The sequence below is a fragment of the Choloepus didactylus genome, chromosome 1 (assembly GCF_015220235.1).
Source record: "Choloepus didactylus isolate mChoDid1 chromosome 1, mChoDid1.pri, whole genome shotgun sequence".
Classification (NCBI taxonomy): domain Eukaryota; kingdom Metazoa; phylum Chordata; class Mammalia; order Pilosa; family Megalonychidae; genus Choloepus; species Choloepus didactylus.
Window position 1 is genome coordinate 99021468 of NC_051307.1, and position 18224 is coordinate 99039691.

Genomic DNA, 18224 nt, shown 5'->3' on the forward strand with positions numbered 1-18224 from the left:
ATGATTATATTTGTAATCATGACCCAAAGGCGGAAAATCCCAGGATGCTTTCTGAGTCACTAGAAAAGGATTAAATTATAGTCCGTCTCAGGATTCTTGTTGGGAGTACATTTTATTGTATTAAAATATTTTGAAAAATGGACATAGAAGTATATTGTGTAGGGATTTTTATGTAACCTGGAGTGTGTGACTAATCTACACATCTCTTTCCGTAGCCATTCAGATATCAGTGTTTTCTGGATTTGCTTTTATGCATGTTTGGAGAATCTGGACTATTAAAAAAAATGAGGGTAGTGAACACACATTTTTTTCCTATTAATCATTTTGCAGATGAAATAAATACAGTGTGAGCTTTTAAAATATGCCGATATGAAAGTAACATTTCCAAGGAATTCTGGCTTTGCACCTCTCAGCTCTTCTCTCCACCTTCATAAAAACAATGATGTATTTTGTTTTAAAATAGTGATTATCAGTAAGGTGCCTTCCCACCTTTGGGGACTCTGTTTCTTGGTAAGGTGTTGTTAAGAGGTAAAAAGAGCACTTCAAAATGTCCTCGGTAGTTATTGTTTGGAGAACTTTAGAAGTCCTAGAGCCTGCTCATGAACAGTTCTGAGGTGAGAAGGCAAGGGGATTTCTGAGAAGAAGGAAACCGCGGAATCTAATTGCAAAGAAGCGGGAAATTGTTAACCTTTGGAAGTTCCAGGATTACTGCCACCCTACTCTCGAAAAGCAAAAAACCACAGATACAGGAATGCAAAGAGAAATATGAAGTTAGTGGGGGTCCAAAGGTGGGATGGTGGTGGGAGCAGATACCTGGAAAGTTACTGCAGCAACTAGGAAAAGAACCCCAGATTATGACCGTTAAATATGATTCGTAAATCCCCTTCTCTCCCCTCCTCTCTCCTCTGCCTTCTGAAAAGATTTTATTCAGCTAGTACCCAGCTAGGAGGCACTCATCTCCTCCACGTCTTCCGTAATGCCTCCTGGAAAATCTTATGGGACTGATGCACACACCCAGTGCAATCCATTCTCTAGTTTGCAGAGGAAAATCCGGTCCGGCGTTTATTTTTAGCAGCGCTTCCCTGTGACCGAATGCTACAGCTCTTCAGCTGGGATAACTGAGGACCGTATTGGGGAGAGAAGCAAAGGGAGGCGGGGTGGCGGGAGGTGGAGAAAAGGGGAGGGGGACGCCTTGCGCATGCGTGCCAACGCCCATGCAAATCCATACATCCAGAGAGCAAAGTGGGATGATCCGTCACTACACCTGCAGCACCACTCTCGGAGGACAGCTCCTGCTTGCAGCTTCTAGACCCAGGTAAAAAAATAAAAATAAAAAACATTAAAATCTGAGCGGGCACTGGGCATGCCTTTCTAAACCAGATGCGCATCGCAACCTATCCCCTGTATAGGCAATCTGCTGCTGCTGCTAAGTGTCCTTTGGTGGCTGATTGCAGCTTCAAGGTTTAAGAAATCCCATCTTTCAGGAAGCCTGAAGGGAAGGAAGGAAGTACGGGCGAAATCATCAGATTGGCTTCCTGGCTTTGGGAATCTGAAGCGGGCCCACACCTTCCGGCCAACTTCCATTGAACTTCCCAGCACTCGAAAGGGACCGAAATGGAGAGCAAAGGTATGTGACTGTCCCTATCGGGGGACTTCCCGCTGCATGTGCGTGTGGCCAGGGCAGTCCTCGGCGAGGGGACTGCAGTGCTTGGGGAGCAGGCATCATACTAGGTCGATAGGAGGAGGACATGCTATGTCCGTTGCAGCATCGGGGAAGTGTGGCAGAAAGGAGACTTCTTAACTCCCCCAGCTTGGAAGACAGTGTTTAATATTCCGTCAGTTGCGTAGAGAAGTGTGATGAGTTGGGTTTGGGGTTTTTTTTTTTTTTTTTTTTTCCTTTTGAGGGGGTAATCTTTAGATGGTGGGGGCGGAGAGATATCTTGGTAAAGCAATTTCTTTTCTGTAGAATGAATGGGCTCAAATAAACACATTTCACTTGCTTCAGGTTTGCTGACAGGCACTTTTGTATCTGATGTTCAATAATACATTGCTAAAAAAATGTTTGGAATTTTCCACCCCCACCCCATGAAGATGATGTTTCTGGGTGTGTATGACCACATCCTACTGCATTTTGAATATATATCGGCAGAGAAATTGGGTCTATTTGAAACAGCGTGCGTTAGAACTGACCTCTAAGAAAAACAGTGTATCAGAGTACTGCTTGGCTCCCAATCATGATGCATTTACGAGTTCTGGATATGTATATATTAATATTCTCCTCAGCAAAGCTGCATATGTACGTATACTAACTGGTAAATGAACTGTAAAAATAATCTACCTCTGATAGCATATTTAATGCACATAAACAAAGTGACTGTTAAAACTCTAAGACTGGGTATCCTTTGGATTTAACCCCATCAGTGCAGGTCTCAGTGAGCTTCTCCCCCTCTTCCTCCTTAAAACACCCACTAGGCTTCAAGAGCCTTGAGTGGTATGATCAGATATCCAGTAGGAATATTGGATGTGTTTAATTATGGTGAAACCAGAAGAAATTATGTCAACTTTTATGAAACTATATTCATTATCCAGAACTCAAGAAGCTATATTTGAAACAAGGTTTTATTTTTAAACCAGAGATGTCAGTCATCGTGGTAATGTGCTAGGATCGGGAGTGGTTGTGGGCTATCTATTTCTGGGATGATTAATAAAACTGGAGTGTTGAATGATAGCAGATATATGTTCAACAAAGTACTTTTATCTTTCATCAGTAAGTTTAAAGAATGTGAACCTAGGTAAGCATTTACAGTATGAAAATAACTGAATCAACATGGATCCAGAAAAGCTGGCAATTTTCAGTTTACACAAAGTATTCTTAGGATACACTGATGGGCTTGTCTATATATGACAAAGATATACGTGTTTGAGGAATCCATATGTATAAATAGACCTGAGGCATGTATTTATTACTTTTATTGTAGAATCCATTTTAAAACAAGAAGCCATTCTTTCTTAATTCATAGAGGTCTGTAATATTTCTAATTGATTAGGTCTCTCAGGAACATAAACAAAAGAAAGAGAGAGTGTTATTTACTATGAAGTAGTTTTATTTGTGCTTAGACAGCACCTGCTATTTGGTTATCGAACTTGATTATTTGTCCAGGGTTTCTGGTAACATTTTTGCCTCCAATTTATACACTAATTCCTAGATCATTCTAAAAGGAGGCTGTACCTCTCAGTAATAATCTTTTATTTCCCTAATTTGTCAATAAAATATCCCACATGCCACTCAAAGATCCAGGTGGTTTATATCTCAGATTGATTACAATAGAGTTTTAGCTGTTCTGTCAGCCTTGGGAGTTTGGGAAGAACAAATCTCAGAAATATATCTGAAAAGAATCAGGCCAGAAGTTATATGCCATTCCAGATAGCAGCAATGCAGGCATGAATCACAGCACTGACCCAAAGGCAGTGAAGAGTTTTCCCACAAGCCAATATTGTGGTCATTTTGCAGCGGTCCCATAATTGCCTTGGGAAAAAGACAGGATGGGAGTCCTCAAACATATTCATTCCTGGATTCTCTTTACGAAGAAGCTGTTAGCCAGTTAGAGATCACATTAAGAATGGCTAGTTATTTACTCATTGGTCTCACTTTCTAAGTCGATGCAAATTGCCCAGCTAAGAAATGGTAGCTAACGTGAAAATTTTATTATACAGAGAAGCTGTTTCATTCTCATTGGTATTTCTTTCATACTTTATTCTGCTGTGTACAGTCTTCTTCCCCAACAGATTCAAATCTAATTCTAGGAAGCCATTCTCAAGTATAAATTATTTTTTCTGTTGGAAACTCATTTTAACTCTCTCCTCTTTCTCTTTCTCCCACTCCTGTCTGTAGAGAAACTTTCATTGTCTAGCTAGGTAGCTAAGTTTTCTACCTCATGCTGGCTGCATATTAGAAACACCTGTAGAGTTTTAAACAGTAAAGATGTTTGGGCTGCATACCTTGAGGTTCTGATTTAAGTGATTTTGGGATGGGACCTCAACATTTGTATTTTTAAAAAAAGCTTCCCAAGTGATGATAATGGATAGCTGGAGTTAACCTCTGGTTTACATCCTTGCTACTCAAAATGTGGTCCATAGATCAGCAACAATAGCATCACCTGGGAACTTGATAGAAATGCAGACTATCGGGCTTACTGAATCAGAATCTGCATTTCAACAAGATCTGCTGACAATCCATATGCATATTAAGTTTAAAAAGCACTGATCTAGATCTTAGGGAACTGATCATACCTGAGAATGATACCATTTCAGGCATCTAGTAGAGAAGATTTGATATTATCTAACTAATCAACACAGCGGCTCATGGATATGTGATCACATCTAGGCCTTCTCTTTGCTTTTGGAAAGAAAGGAAAGGAAATGAAAAATGCCTACTTCAGGGTTAGATTAGAAAATTGACTCACTGTTAAATATCCTCTCTCCTGTTCTTCAACTACCAATTACCTTGAACATTTATTCTCTAAGTCCACTTTGAGCTCCAATGTCCTGCTATTAACCCACTATAGTGTGATGATATGAGATTGCTTAAATCAAGGCACTTTTTAACAGAGTGAGTGTAGCATTAGCCTCTTCCCATTCTCATGTGTCTCTTCTCAACTTCTTTGAGATTTGTTGGATGTACTACTTGCTCCATGAAATCTTTCCTGACCTCCTCGATTTCTAATTAATATTTTATTGGCATCCTTTATATGACCTAAGTACTTGTTTGTTCCTAACATAGGGAGGGCATTTCTTACAATCAGCATTGCAATTTTTGTCCTCTTTATTCAGAAAAATATTTATCGAATACCTTGCTATATGTCCAGTGTTCCTAGTTCTGAGAATGTAAAAGAAAATTACTATGCAATCCGTGATATTTAAAATCTCACTCTCCTATCTTAATAGTTAACCTCCTTGTGGGCCTAATCTGAGTCTCAAAGATTCCCACAACCACCATCTGGCTACTTCTGGTAGAGCATTTTAGTTTACATCGTAGGGACTTATCATATGTGTTGAACTCAGTAGCTGTCATGAGTTTATCATGACATTTTCTTCATGCATACAGGAAACTGCAATTGGGAGAGGTGAAAGACGTTTGGCTGCCACAGTTTGATTTGAGGACATAGAAGTCAGAAACCTGACTTTCTCTCTAGAGACCTGTACATGCATTCCCAATGAAGGTTCAACTCCATGTTCATGGTTTTGCACCAGGCCTGAGAGTCCATCCAGGGCATGAGCTAACATATTTAAGGTATAAAATAGTTGTTTCCCTGAAATCACAATAGCTGGCCCTGCAGGGGAGAAAGGGAATGGCTATGCAGTCATCAGTTTAGCAGAACTAGAAAGTGATTTTTAAGAAAACCTACCTCGTGGATAAAAACAAAACAACAGTAGAACTGAGCCAATGTGCTGGAAAACGAAAATACAATGCAGTAAAAACATGTTGTAATAGAATAGGCCTCGGGCATAGGAGATCTGGGTTCTTACTCAGTTCTAATAGTGTAACCTTGGATAAATCACTTCTCCACTTTTGCTCTCAATATTCTTAAACATTAAAAAAGGGAAATAAGTTCATTTTAGTTTGTAGTATTTACTGAGATGCCACATTGTTCTAGGCATCTGGCTAAGTGTTCCGGGTAGAGATATAAATAGAACATTGCCCTGCCCTCCAGGAGCTCACAGTCTGGAGATATGAGCAGGCTGGATGCTTACTCAGGAGCTGTCTATTTCTAACATTCTATGTCTTTTCTTCATTCATTTCCAGAGTTCTAGTAGGTTACTCAGGAGGCTAGAATATAGTCTTAGTGATTAATGACCTCCATAGGGGCACTTAACATTTCACAGCAATAATGTCTGCTTTTGTTTCTCTTTTGGCTTCTTTAAACAAAATTGTTGTGTGGGAGAACATTTGAACTCAAGTTATATCTACTCTATAAGCTGTTAAGACTGGCTAGCTATCTAACTAGTAACCTATTGTGTGACGTAGGTGGTTATTATAAGGCTCGCTAGTATCAGTAATGAGGAGGCAGTGTGTTATCTTCTCCCATTCCCTTATCCCGTTCCTCCTACACTTTTAAGCTTCTGAAATGCTGACCCTATTAGGTTATTAGCCAACCAAGTGACCAATACAACAGTTTATTGGATATGTTTATATTGGGTTACCTGATTTGTCACATTTTAACAACCATAAATAGTATTCATGAGATACCTTATAGTTTTTTTCAAAAGGCTTTTAATGTATGTCATCTCCCTTAAAACCCAGTGACTAGCCATTTTAACTTCATTTTCTAGATAAGAAGACAGAAGCCCAGAAAGACTTAGTAACTTAAGTAACTCATTTTACCTTTGTTTCTCTGCAGAATAAATGTTATTATGCCCATCCCAAGTCCCATACCGTTATCATGATTATGAAATAAAAATCATACCAATAAAGCATTTTGAATTCTTTTGAATCAGTCTGACTTTCATCATTATTAACTGTGTTTATCTTTTCCATTAGACAGTAAGATCCTGGAGGTCAGAAATCGGTCCTTTGCCATCATTGTAGTTTTGGCAGCAAGCAGACAGCTAGACATTCAACAAATCATCTTCATTGACTTCCACAAAGGCTTTAATTTAACGAAAGAGATTTATTTTGTACTTATTCTACATTTTAGAGAGTAACTTCTCTAATACCTGAATTTGTCTCTATGTTGCTGGCATTTAATTTAGAGGCAGTTTTAAAAAATCTGTGGGTTTGGGGATGGAAATACATTGGGTGAAGTATTCTGCATTGGATGGTTTTAAAACATTAACTGTGTAAATTCTGGCCACTAACAGGGATTCTCATTCAGAGGTGCCTATCAGAATCACTGAGCATCCCATTGCATGGGACCCAGATGTTTGATAAGTGCCTCAGGTGATTAGAAAGTACACCCTCAATTATAATCAATGGATAAGCTACAAGATGGTTATTCTGAAACTGGAATGAAGTCCTGTGTACCTTACCAGGAGCACTGGAGGAGTCCACTGCCTGGGACTTATCTTTTATTATCACTGTATTCAGTGTTGAGAGAAAAAGTATATGTATAGGAGACCTGATTCCTGTACTATAGGGTTGGGATAGAAAACAGATGTAAAATAGATGGTGAGTGTCTAAAGCTAAGAAGACATGTTATTGTTCCCAAACTCTTCATCCTTATCTCCTTATTGACATCCTTGCATGCAAAGCATGGTGGAATGTTTTTCAGGATTTGTGTTAATAGTTCTAATTTTAGTGTGCTCTTTTCTCTCACACTGTTTTGACATAGTCTTTGTCCTCTTGTCTTTGGGACTGTGGATCCCACCCAGGGAGGCCATGGTATGTAGCTGCTGTGATGCAAATGATGGTATCTTGGCAGAAATCCCAAAAGACACCTGTGCCGCCCCCACAGTCCTTTTCTTTTTCATTAGCACATACTGTTGCCTGTTTTTTTTTTTTATCTTCATTTTATTGAGATATATTCACATACCACGCAGTTATACAAAACAAATCGTACATTCGATTGTTCACAGTACCATTACATAGTTGTACATTCATCACCTAAATCAATCCCTGACACCTTCATTAGCACACACACAAAAATGAAAAGAATAATAATTAAAATGAAAACAATTAAAGTTAAAAAGAACACTGGGTACCTTTGTCTGTTTGTTTGTTTCCTTCCCCTATTTTTCTACTCATCCATCCATAAACTAGACAAAGGGGAGTGTGGTCGTTATGGCTTTCCCAATCCCATTGTCACCCCTCATAAGCTACATTTTTATACAACTGTCTTCGAGATTCATGGGTTCTGGGTTGTAGTTTGATAGTTTCAGGTATCCACCACCAGCTACCCCAATTCTTTAGAACCTAAAAAGGGTTGTCTAAAGTGTGCATAAGAGTGCCCACCAGAGTGACCTCTTGGCTCCTTTTGGATTCTCTCTGCCACTCAAGCTTATTTCATTTCCTTTCACATCCCCCTTTTGGTCAAGATGTTCTCCGTCCCACGATGCCAGGTCTACATTCCTCCCCGGGAGTCATATTCCACGTTGCCAGGGAGATTCACTCCCCTGGGTGTCTGATCCCACGTAGGGGGTAGGGCAGTGATTTCACCTTTCAAGTTGGCTTAGCTAGAGAGAGAGGGCCACATCAAGCAACAAAGAGGCATTCGGGAGGAGGCTCTTAGACACAAATATAGGGAGGCCTAGCCTCTCCTTTACAGCAACCGTCTTCCCAAGGGTAAAACCTATGGTAGAGTGTTGCCTGGTTTTTACCTGAAACACGCCAGGCCACCAATAAGTCAGAGAGCACAGGTAATTGAAAGTGGGGCTTTAAACTCTGTAAAAGAAGTAAAGGGAAGCTACTATTCTGTGGTTAGATTTTTGTTTCTCTCCTATTTGTGGACTGGACATTAGCCTGGGAAGTAGCCCAAAGGGACTAGACTACAGAAAAAAATTCAGAAGCTTTCTGAGGCCATTCCAGAAGATATGTAAACACATCAAAGATTCCCTTAACAAGAGGGCAAGAGGAACGCCAATCTGCCAAAGATGGCATCCATCTCTCCCTACCCTTTTCACCCCCACAACCATCACTGAAGTGGAACAATTCGGTTTTTCTCAAATCTTCAAATGCTGGTTACATTCAGACAGATTGAACAAACTTCAACATACGGCATTTTGGGAAATTCCTTTTCTGCTATTTGGATACTGAGAATCTAGATATATTTCTGGCTTCAAAAAATGTTGGGGTATTTTTGCCCTTAATCTCATTCACATACTAAATTGTGTTGTGATGCTCTATAAATAAGATAATTATACAGTAACTTATTACATGATCATTCTAATTGTTAAAATCTGGAAAGTTAAAATAAGATTATCGAAATAGTTTTCTCCAAAGACTTGTCTTTCATTTCAAATTTATTTTCAATATTTACAGCACCATTTAAAATTGAATTTGGTTTACTTCTTTCCCTCTCTGTGATTTAAAGGAGAAATATTTGCTATGTGTCAAGAGAAAGGTTGCCATGTAAATCATTTTTTATTTGCAAGCCTACAAATAATTCAAAATAAGATGACATAGGTACTTTTTACCCATGGACTTTGCATCAGCATCAGCATAAAAAGCAAAATGATGATGCAAATATAGCAAAACCCTCCATAAGCTAAAGGAAGAGAGACCAAAGAAATGACATGAACTGATTTTAACAGTAGCAGGCTTTTAAAAAAAGATGATTAGTTGATTGATACTGAAGTATTTCTTCAGTACTTACTATGTTTTAGATGCTCTAAGGTTAAGCTTTCCAAACTGGGGTATGCATACTGGAGGGGTTAGGAGATAGTTTGCTGGGGAGATACACTGAGGCATAAAATAAACATGTTGCACATTCAGATGAAATGAAAGTACTATTAGACTAGATGCTAGAACACTGGATTCAAATTCTATTACCTCTATTTATTCCATGGAGGAAACCTAAAGGAAAAATGTCTTCCTTCTCCTTTCTGGAGCTCAGTGTTCTAAACCATTTTTAAAAAAACTCTGTTTGCCTATTGATTTCTACTTCCTTATTGCAAAGAAATTGCTTTTTCTGCTTGTTTGTATTCTTTCTTCACTAGATCCTCATTAAGCTTGAATTCTATAGAAAATAAAGCAGTGTGGTCATAATTAAACCATTTCAATTTTCAAGGACCCAGTGTAGGTTTCAGCTAACCATTTTTGCTCTGAGTTGTGTGACTGAAATTGTTGGATTCATAACTGGGTTGAGCAATAGACTTTAGTTCTAAGTGAGAAGGCATTTAGATATGGGGAACATTGCCATGTGGCCGGAGATTGTAGATGGCACTATGGTGACTACATATAGACCCATGCATTTGTCTGAATTGATGGGTGGCTGTTGTGGCTTTGTGGGAGAGATCCTGGCTTGGGAGTCTGGAGATATGGATTTGAATCCTGATCCCCACCCTAAGTCATTATGTGAATTTGAGCTGGTCACTTCTTTTTTCTGGCCTTATTTTCTCATCTGTGAAATAAGGATGGATTAGAGGCAAGATTTCTTTCATCTCTGGGATCCTAAGAACTGCATTTATGGAGTGTTTGTGTAGGCACTACACTGTTTGTGTTCCTATTAATGAGTTATGGTTGGCTGCTTTGTTCCTCTTATCTGTTTGCTAATTTGGTGGCATTTTTGTTCAGCAGATTGTACTTTAGGACTTTTTTAAATTTCTTTATTTCACTCTCACATGTCTCTTCTTTACAATTAAGATCATTTATACATCAGTCATATGTGAAGTTGATTTGATGACTATGATTTCCTCATCTCTCCCACCTCTAACCAGCATGCCCCCCTAAAAAGGAAAGATAAAGAATCATGTCAAGCAGTCCAAAGTGCTGAGTATTTTACTGAGATTATGGAAAGTAGATTTGAATTTTTTTGTTTTTAGTTCACAATCATCAGTGATATTTTATTCAAAAATAATTGTTCTCAGTCCTTCATTGTCTTCAAACAATCTAAAAACCAATTATCTACTGCTTCCAATGTTGGATTGGCTAGTGACCATTTTAAATAGAAGAAGAATGTGTTGCTTTCAGATGGAAGTTATCCCAAGTCTTAGAGAGTTTTCTTGTTAATAAGTTTATTTTTTTGATTTTGCAAAGAATAATGGGTAGTGATGGGTTGGAATATTTACAACCATTAACATGTTTATACACATGAATTATAATCAGAAGTACTTGTGATATAATGGTAATTATACAAAAGAGTATATGTAGGAATGTGCACTGATTATAATAATGTAACATTTGTAAGTCCAAGGACAAAGAGTGGATGGTAATATGAAAAATGTGGCAGTATTTGGGTGATGATTGGATTATGAATGGACTTTTTTTCCTTTTTCAAATCTTTAATTGATATTTTATGATAGCTTTTTTCAATAAAATATAGCAATAAAGCATAGGAACTCTAGGCTTTGGTTTCAATTATAAACTGTTAAACAGATCTACTTAAACATAACCCAAGTAAATCTCTTCATTCTTCATGGTTTCATACTTTATTCATGTGCAGCATTGAAAGAGCTTTGAAGAGATAACTGAGTCTTTTGAAATAATACTTATGCAGCTTTTACTATGTACTAGGCACTGTGCTTTACATATATTAGCTCATTTAATCCTCATAATAATCCTGTGAAGGAGGCACTATTTTATCCCTAATGTAGGAAATGGAAAATGGAGGCATAAAGATGGTGCATAACTTAAGAGTCTATGAGCTTAACCACTATGAAACATCTAAGGCATACTTGGCTCTAGTCTGATAAGCCAATCCACCTTCCTTTGTTACTGAAAAGCTAGTCCAGCTGTTTGTGTCCAGGTTTGATTAACCTACAGGATGCCTGATCTTACAGGCACAGTCTCACTCAAGCCCTGAGCAGATGAGACCCAGACTTGGTGAACCATTGGGAGTTCCTGCCTGCCATCAAGTGGGTTCACGAAAGAGCCTGCTGTTCTTGGATGACTTAGGTTGGTTTCCAACTCCAGGGCTTAAGTAAGCATCTGGTTGCAGCTTCCTTTTCTAATCTTCACTTTGAATAGCTGAACTGTTTGTGCAATGACTTTCAAGATTAATGGTACAAATAAGGAAAATACATATAAAATACCAAGCATAAAACAAGTACTCAATAAGGAATAGCTGCCCTTGCTATTGTTGCTATTATCAACCCTTAGGCTTATTACTTCCTCTCCTCCTCTGTGGATCTGGATTCTTGCCTTAAACTCCCCACCATCATGTTAGCCTCTCTTCATCAAAGGATAATTTTGGTATCCTTCATACCACCACATGTGAACCTTGCTGTGATGCATGTCCAGATTCCCAAGTGATCCTGGAAGACACTGCCTTTCTTGATGTGAATATCCATATCCCTTCCTTCCCCACTATTTTCCGTTCTCCTTATTTTGATGGCAACTATGATTGGTCTAGACTGGCTACCTTTTTTCATAGTTTTCTTCAGATTCCTGACCCTTGTTGCTGTCACTGGTTTTCTCTTTCAACCTGCATAGTTCCAGTTCACTCATTTTTCTCTGGTTGGAAACACCAGCATGCCATGCAGCTGAGGTATGCAGTTTAAAACCATAGTTTTTAAGACATACTGGTTCAAGTTATAAAAATTAAAGAGTAGTGACGTGGATTGGATAGTCCACTAATCTTTTTTTTTTGTATCAGAATTTTATGAATTTGTTCTTATTGTCTGACCTAACATGAAGTTCAGATTCCTTAGAAGATAGAACTTGACTCTTATGATAGCAATATTGGCATTGTTGGTTAGGTTCAGGAAACATTCCACTGTTCATGTCAGAATAGTAAGGATGGCTTTCTGCCCAGTTGTCCCTGGCCATGGATTTGCAAATTTGAGTGTGCATCAGAATAAACTGAGGGATTGTTAAAACAGATTGCTAGGCTCCACCCCCATGGTTTCTAATTTAGTAGATTTACAGTGGGCCCAAGAATTTGCATTTTTAACAAGTTCCTAGGTGTTCCAGTTTTCTAATGCTGCTGTTATGCAAAGTACCAGAAATGGATTGACTTTTATAAAGGGGGTTTATTTGATTACAAAGTTGCAGTCTGAAGGCCATGAAAATGTCCTAATTAAGGCATCTACACAAGTATACCTTCTCTGAAGGAAGACCAGTGGCATCTGGAAAACCTCTGTTAGCTGGGAAGGCATGTGGCTAGCATCTGCTAATCCTGAGTTACGTTCCAGCTACTCTCTCAGCTCCTGTGCATTCTTCAAAATGTTGCTCTTGGGGCATTTTGTCCTCTCTTAGCTTCTCCAGAGCAGACTCTGGGCTAGCATCTCCAAAGTGTCAGCAGAAGTCTGCTTTCAGTGACTGTCTCAAAAATGTCTCTCTCAGATACTCTCCAAAACATCACTCACAGCTGCTCTGAGGTCCTTCTGTTTGTGAGTTCTTTTATAGAACTCCAGTGATTAAATCAAGACACACCCTGGATGGGCAGGGTCCACATCTCCATGGAAATTATTCAATCAAATGTTTCACTCACAGTTGATTGAGTCACATCTCCATGGAAACAATCAAAGGATTCCAACCTAATCAGCACTAATACATCCGCCTCGACAAGACTGCATCAAAAAACATGGTTTTTGGGGGGACATAATACATCCAAACTGGCATACCAGGTGAGGCTTATGCTGCTAGTCTCACACTTTGAAAATCACTAGTGTACACAAATGAGTCTAAGCTCCTCTTGTGGTTGGAAATTGTATCGAGAAACAGATATATATTTTGCTGATTATTCAGGAATGACACTGAGGAAGCATGAAGTAGCATCTTCATGAGGGAACCCCGTAGCGTAAAAGACTAACCAAGATCACATCAGGATAATCTGCCCAACATTATCACAGCCACACTTGTTAGTATTTAATACAAGGATCCATTTTTGGACATTTATCTGTGCCATGTGCATTGCTTGACATTGGGAATAGAAATGAAAAAATGACACAGTTTCTGACCTCAATAACCTTACAGACTAGCTTTGAAGATAGTCACAAACAGAAACCTAGGAAGAACTGACAGCTGGCAATAAATGTGAAAATTTAGAATAAATTTTAAATTTACTTTTACCATCATACCTTCTGTGTCAGTTGCTCTGGCTGGGTGTTGTAAGCTAGACTCCAATGAAAAAGACAGGGTTTATACTTTCTACTTTTACACCAGATATAGAAATAGAATCTGTGTGAACAGAGAAGGGAACAGTAAATCTGGAAAGGGGTTGGCATTTGAGCTCGGTCTTGTAGAAAGGATGGGAATGAAACAGTGTAAAATCATTCCAGGCTGGAGGAATACTATAAGCAAGGGTAGAGAGGCATGAATATGTGTATAGTGACCAGTGAAAGATTAATTAGTTAATTCATTCATCTAACAAATATTTGTGGTGTCAGACTCTGTTCTAGAGGTGAATATAGTAGCAACAAGACAAAGTCTCTATCCTCACGAAGCAGATAGGGCTGATGACAAGATATAGTAAATGATAAATTGTGGAGGCTTGTTGCAAGTTATATAATTTAGGGGATGATCATTTAAACTTGAAAAATATAATTAATGCAGTCATCTTTAAAATATTAGACTCCTAGGGCTTTTAGAATGCAACTCTGCTTGCAAAAAGCTTCAAAAATCTCCTAGCTTTTCAAGAATACATCTACTATGCGAAGTAAGCCATGCAGCTTTCTACCTACTTTTCACCATGGAACTCTAACTCTCTCACAGTTTTCTGAATCGCATCTCAAGACATTCAGGTGCATTCTATCAAGTTCATCTTCTTTAAGTAATATATCTCGGAACCTTCTGAGGGCTATCTGTCCTCTTTTCCTTCTATGCCTGGTGCACTGGTTTGATCCTGGGATGTCCCTTTCTGTCACCATGGAAAATCTCTGCGGGTCTCTTTGGTTGAATCTCATTTCCCTGTATCTCTTTAGTATTTTTTCTTAGTTTACTCTTTTATTTTGGTAGAATACATTCTCTAGTAACTTCCTGAAAAAAGGATATCTAGTTGTAAAATTTTCCGAGCCTCTGTGTCTCTGGAAATAACTTTATTCTTTCCTCATATTTGAGCAATAATTTGGGTAGTTGTAGAATCCTAGTTTTAAAATTATTTTCCTTCAGAATTTAAAAGGCACCACTATAATGTCTCCTTTCTTTGTGTTTTGTTGTTCAGGTCTGATGTCACGCTGATTCCTTATTTTTTTCTTCTCTGAAAACGTGTAGATTCTATTCTGTTTTCCCCCAGCCTTCTGAAAATTTGTGATAGTTTGCTTTGTTGTGCTTTCATTTTTACACATTATGCTGGGTACTTAGTAGGATTGCTTAATGTGGAAAGTCATATACTTTAATTCTAGGAGATTTTCTTGAATAATTTTCTTGATGAAATCCTATTCTATTTGTTGTTGTTCTAGATTTCTGGAAATTTTGTTAGTTGGATATTGACATTCTAGATTGGTCATTTATTTTTTATATTTATTTCTTATTTGTCCATCCCTTTTCCCTTTCCTCTATTTTCTGGGAGATTGGTTCAACTATACCTTCCAATCTTTCTATTATGTTTTGCTTTCCATATCTGCTATCAGATATTTCATTTTCAAGAGGTGCATTTGGATTTTATATTATCCTGTCTTTTATCACTGTAGCAATATTTTCTTATACCTTGATAAAAGTATTAATGATATAATTTTAGAGATTTTCATAGCCTCTGTTTCCAGTAAGCTTTTTAAATTGTTTGTTTTTATTTCTATATTTCATGCTAGAGACTTCCTCCAGATTTTTTATATTTGGTTGCCCATTCATTTTTACGAGTGGGTTGTGGGGTTAGTATGGGGCTAAAAACTGACTGGAAGTTCTGTACGCATGGGTGAGGCTTGTTGACAATGATCTTTGTTGTACAGTGATGTCACTGGACTTTTCATTTTAGAGCTCCTAATATTTTTAGGTCTTACCTCTTATATTTTACCAGATTTCTCAAGAAAATTCTCCTGTTCTCCTACCTGAATAGTAAAGACCTGGCTGCCAGCAATCTGACAGTCTCAGTAATATGTGAATAAATGTTATTTAATGTCCCAGTTTTTGGTGGGTCACTCATTCCAATTCACTGTGCAGAGAACTTCTGCTACATCCTCTACAAATTAAAAACCTCCATTCTTCTACTGCGACTGGGGAGGGCAGTTGCCAAGATGCTTAAAGTTTAGGAGAGAGTTTAAAGTTATAGCACCTTCTTAAAAACAATCTTTCCACAGTCCTGCTGATTATTTCCCCTTTCTCTTTATTGGAGATGCTGCAGTGCAAGTTGGCTGCTTTTTGGCTGTCCTCACTGCTGACCTGGGATTCAGTGGCCTCAGAACTGCTAACCTTTTTATAGTGTTGCTTGCTGATTTGATTTCTAAAATTTTGTTACTATCGCAATCATTTTTCTCCCATCTTTATATTTATGCAAACATGCACACACACATACACACACACACACACTTACCTTTATTGAAATTTTAATGGTGGTTGGGGTAGGAATGAAAATAGAAGTCTGTGTTCAATCTTTCATCTTTTTTCAGAAGTCGCTTTACATTAAAGAAAAATACTAAATAACCTTACAGAAAAATAATCTCAGTTCAGAGGTCTGTATACAGCATTTTGTGGAATCCTTGGCAGTACCTTGGCCAGCTTTGTCTGTTCATCTAACTTACTTTACGCTATCAGAAACCAAGGTCATTAAAGTAGCCTTCCCATGGGGAAACACCATGTAAATAGCTTAAAACACCATGCAAATAGATCATTTATAAGACAGTTTTAAAATGTTGCCTTTGACACACACACTCATTCATGCATTCTTCTACAGTTGGCCAGTCACTAGACCCTTACCCTTGGCCATGTACGTGGCTGGGCCTTGGTGAGACAGAATAATGAAAAAGATCATGAATCTTCCACTCTAGTGTGGAATACAGACACTAATGACGATGCTCAAGATACAATATGGTAAATGCTATAACAGAGATACTAAGAAGTCCTAGAGGCCCTAGGACATGAGCCTGAGTGTCTGCCTTCAAAATTCATGTTGGGAAATGGGTCTCAGCTCCTACTATTTTAAGCAATGATTTTGCAGAAAACCCTCTTGCCAATTTGCAACTGGCAAGTTACTGATTTCCAGTACAGTAATAGAATTTTCAGGCCAAAAGGTACTGTGGGAATCATCTTAGCTCCTTCATTTTACCTGGAAAACTTGAGCTCTGAGAAAAAGTGGCTCAATCCTGGTGAAGTCAGGACTGAAACTCAGGTTTCTTGATTCCCATATTAATGTTCTCTCCACTAAATGGTATCGATTCCAAAAGCTCACTTATCTATTAAAGTAATTAAAATTTTTATCAGTTACTCTGAGTATTGAAAAACCCTGAGGATTTCTTTTAAAACAGTATTTTAAATAAAGGATCTGTGCATTGGACACAGGGACAGGACTCCAAAATCTTTCATGTAATGTCATAAAGAGAGAATGGCTTGGAGTTCTCATTACTTCTTTTGAAAGCAGGTTACAAGTCTTCAACTGGAAGAACTGGGGTCTTTTTATTTGCACTGTTTAATATTGGCTGAATTTAAATTCACCCAAAAGCTTTAAGGGAAACTTGGTTATGACATTTTGAAATATATTTTTGAGATCTTTCCATGTTTACATTGTCTTGAAAGCACACAACAGATGTACAAACATAGAATTTAAATATTTTGGAGAGGCGGAGAATGTTGTCTTTAGTGAACACTTAAGAATGTAATGTATTCAGCTAAATTTATAGTTTCATGACTTAATTAACTATTAGCAAATGGTATATTATGGGAAGTTAAGAACTATAAAAAAGCATATTGTTCAATTCAATTGTTCAATTGTCAGTTCTTTATCAGTAATATAATACAAACTATAATTACAATACCCATTGAAAATAAAACAATTTGAAAGAGATCTTACAATGTCTTCCCCAAATACATTAACTTTTTATATTCACAAATGCTTAGATTCTAATTTTCTCCATAAAGTTCTTCTTGATCCTCCTTTGCTGAGAAGTATCTTTCCCCGCTCTGGTCCTCTGAACCTCTCCTCTTGGAGAAAAACCTGTAGTTTCTTGGGTATTGTCAAATCTTCTCTTCTAGGCTGTGAGATTCATAAAGGCAGGGACTAAATTGTTCTTTGTAATCACAGTGACTTGACACTTATTAAACACACAATTCGAAGTTAATTGAATGAATAAAAGTATAAAGTCCCTGATACGAAATGCTATTTATCTTTTGATTTTATAGCACTTTTCATTTATCCTGGGCATAAGTGGCTAGAGACTCATGTATGCCTCCACTTCCCCATTCTTCTCCCCTGAAACAGTGCTCATTTTTCAGCCTGAGCCCAAATACAGCCTTCTAAATCGTGGATCATATTCACTGTGACTTAACTTTCTGTTGCCCATAGAAGAGAATCATCAATCCTCATCCTTGGGAAACCTAATTAGGCATAAAAACTGCCTCCTCTACTTTGTTAGAAGCAATTTCCCTGCTGTTTCTAAAAATGAGAAACAAAATAGTCTCTTCTCTATTCTAATCTGTGTACAATGTGGAGTGGCATAATTTCACGATGTGGCATGATCTTCACTACTTATCTGTGTGTGCT

At 37.9% G+C, this 18224-nt stretch overlaps 1 protein-coding gene across 2 annotated transcripts in view; it reads left to right on the forward strand.

Annotated features, from left to right (window-relative positions):
• Positions 1-1224: 1224 nt before the first annotated feature.
• FGF12 (fibroblast growth factor 12) overlaps positions 1225-18224 on the forward strand; it is a 631141-nt gene continuing 614141 nt past the window's right edge. The window contains exons 1-2 of one of the 2 annotated variants that reach the window (XM_037838256.1): positions 1225-1315; positions 1485-1627. In XM_037838256.1, coding sequence (XP_037694184.1) covers positions 1615-1627 — 13 coding nt within the window. In that variant the 5' untranslated portion in view covers positions 1225-1315; positions 1485-1614. Of the gene's footprint in view, positions 1316-1409; positions 1628-18224 lie in introns of both variants that reach the window. The other variant, XM_037838264.1, reaches the window with a different exon arrangement.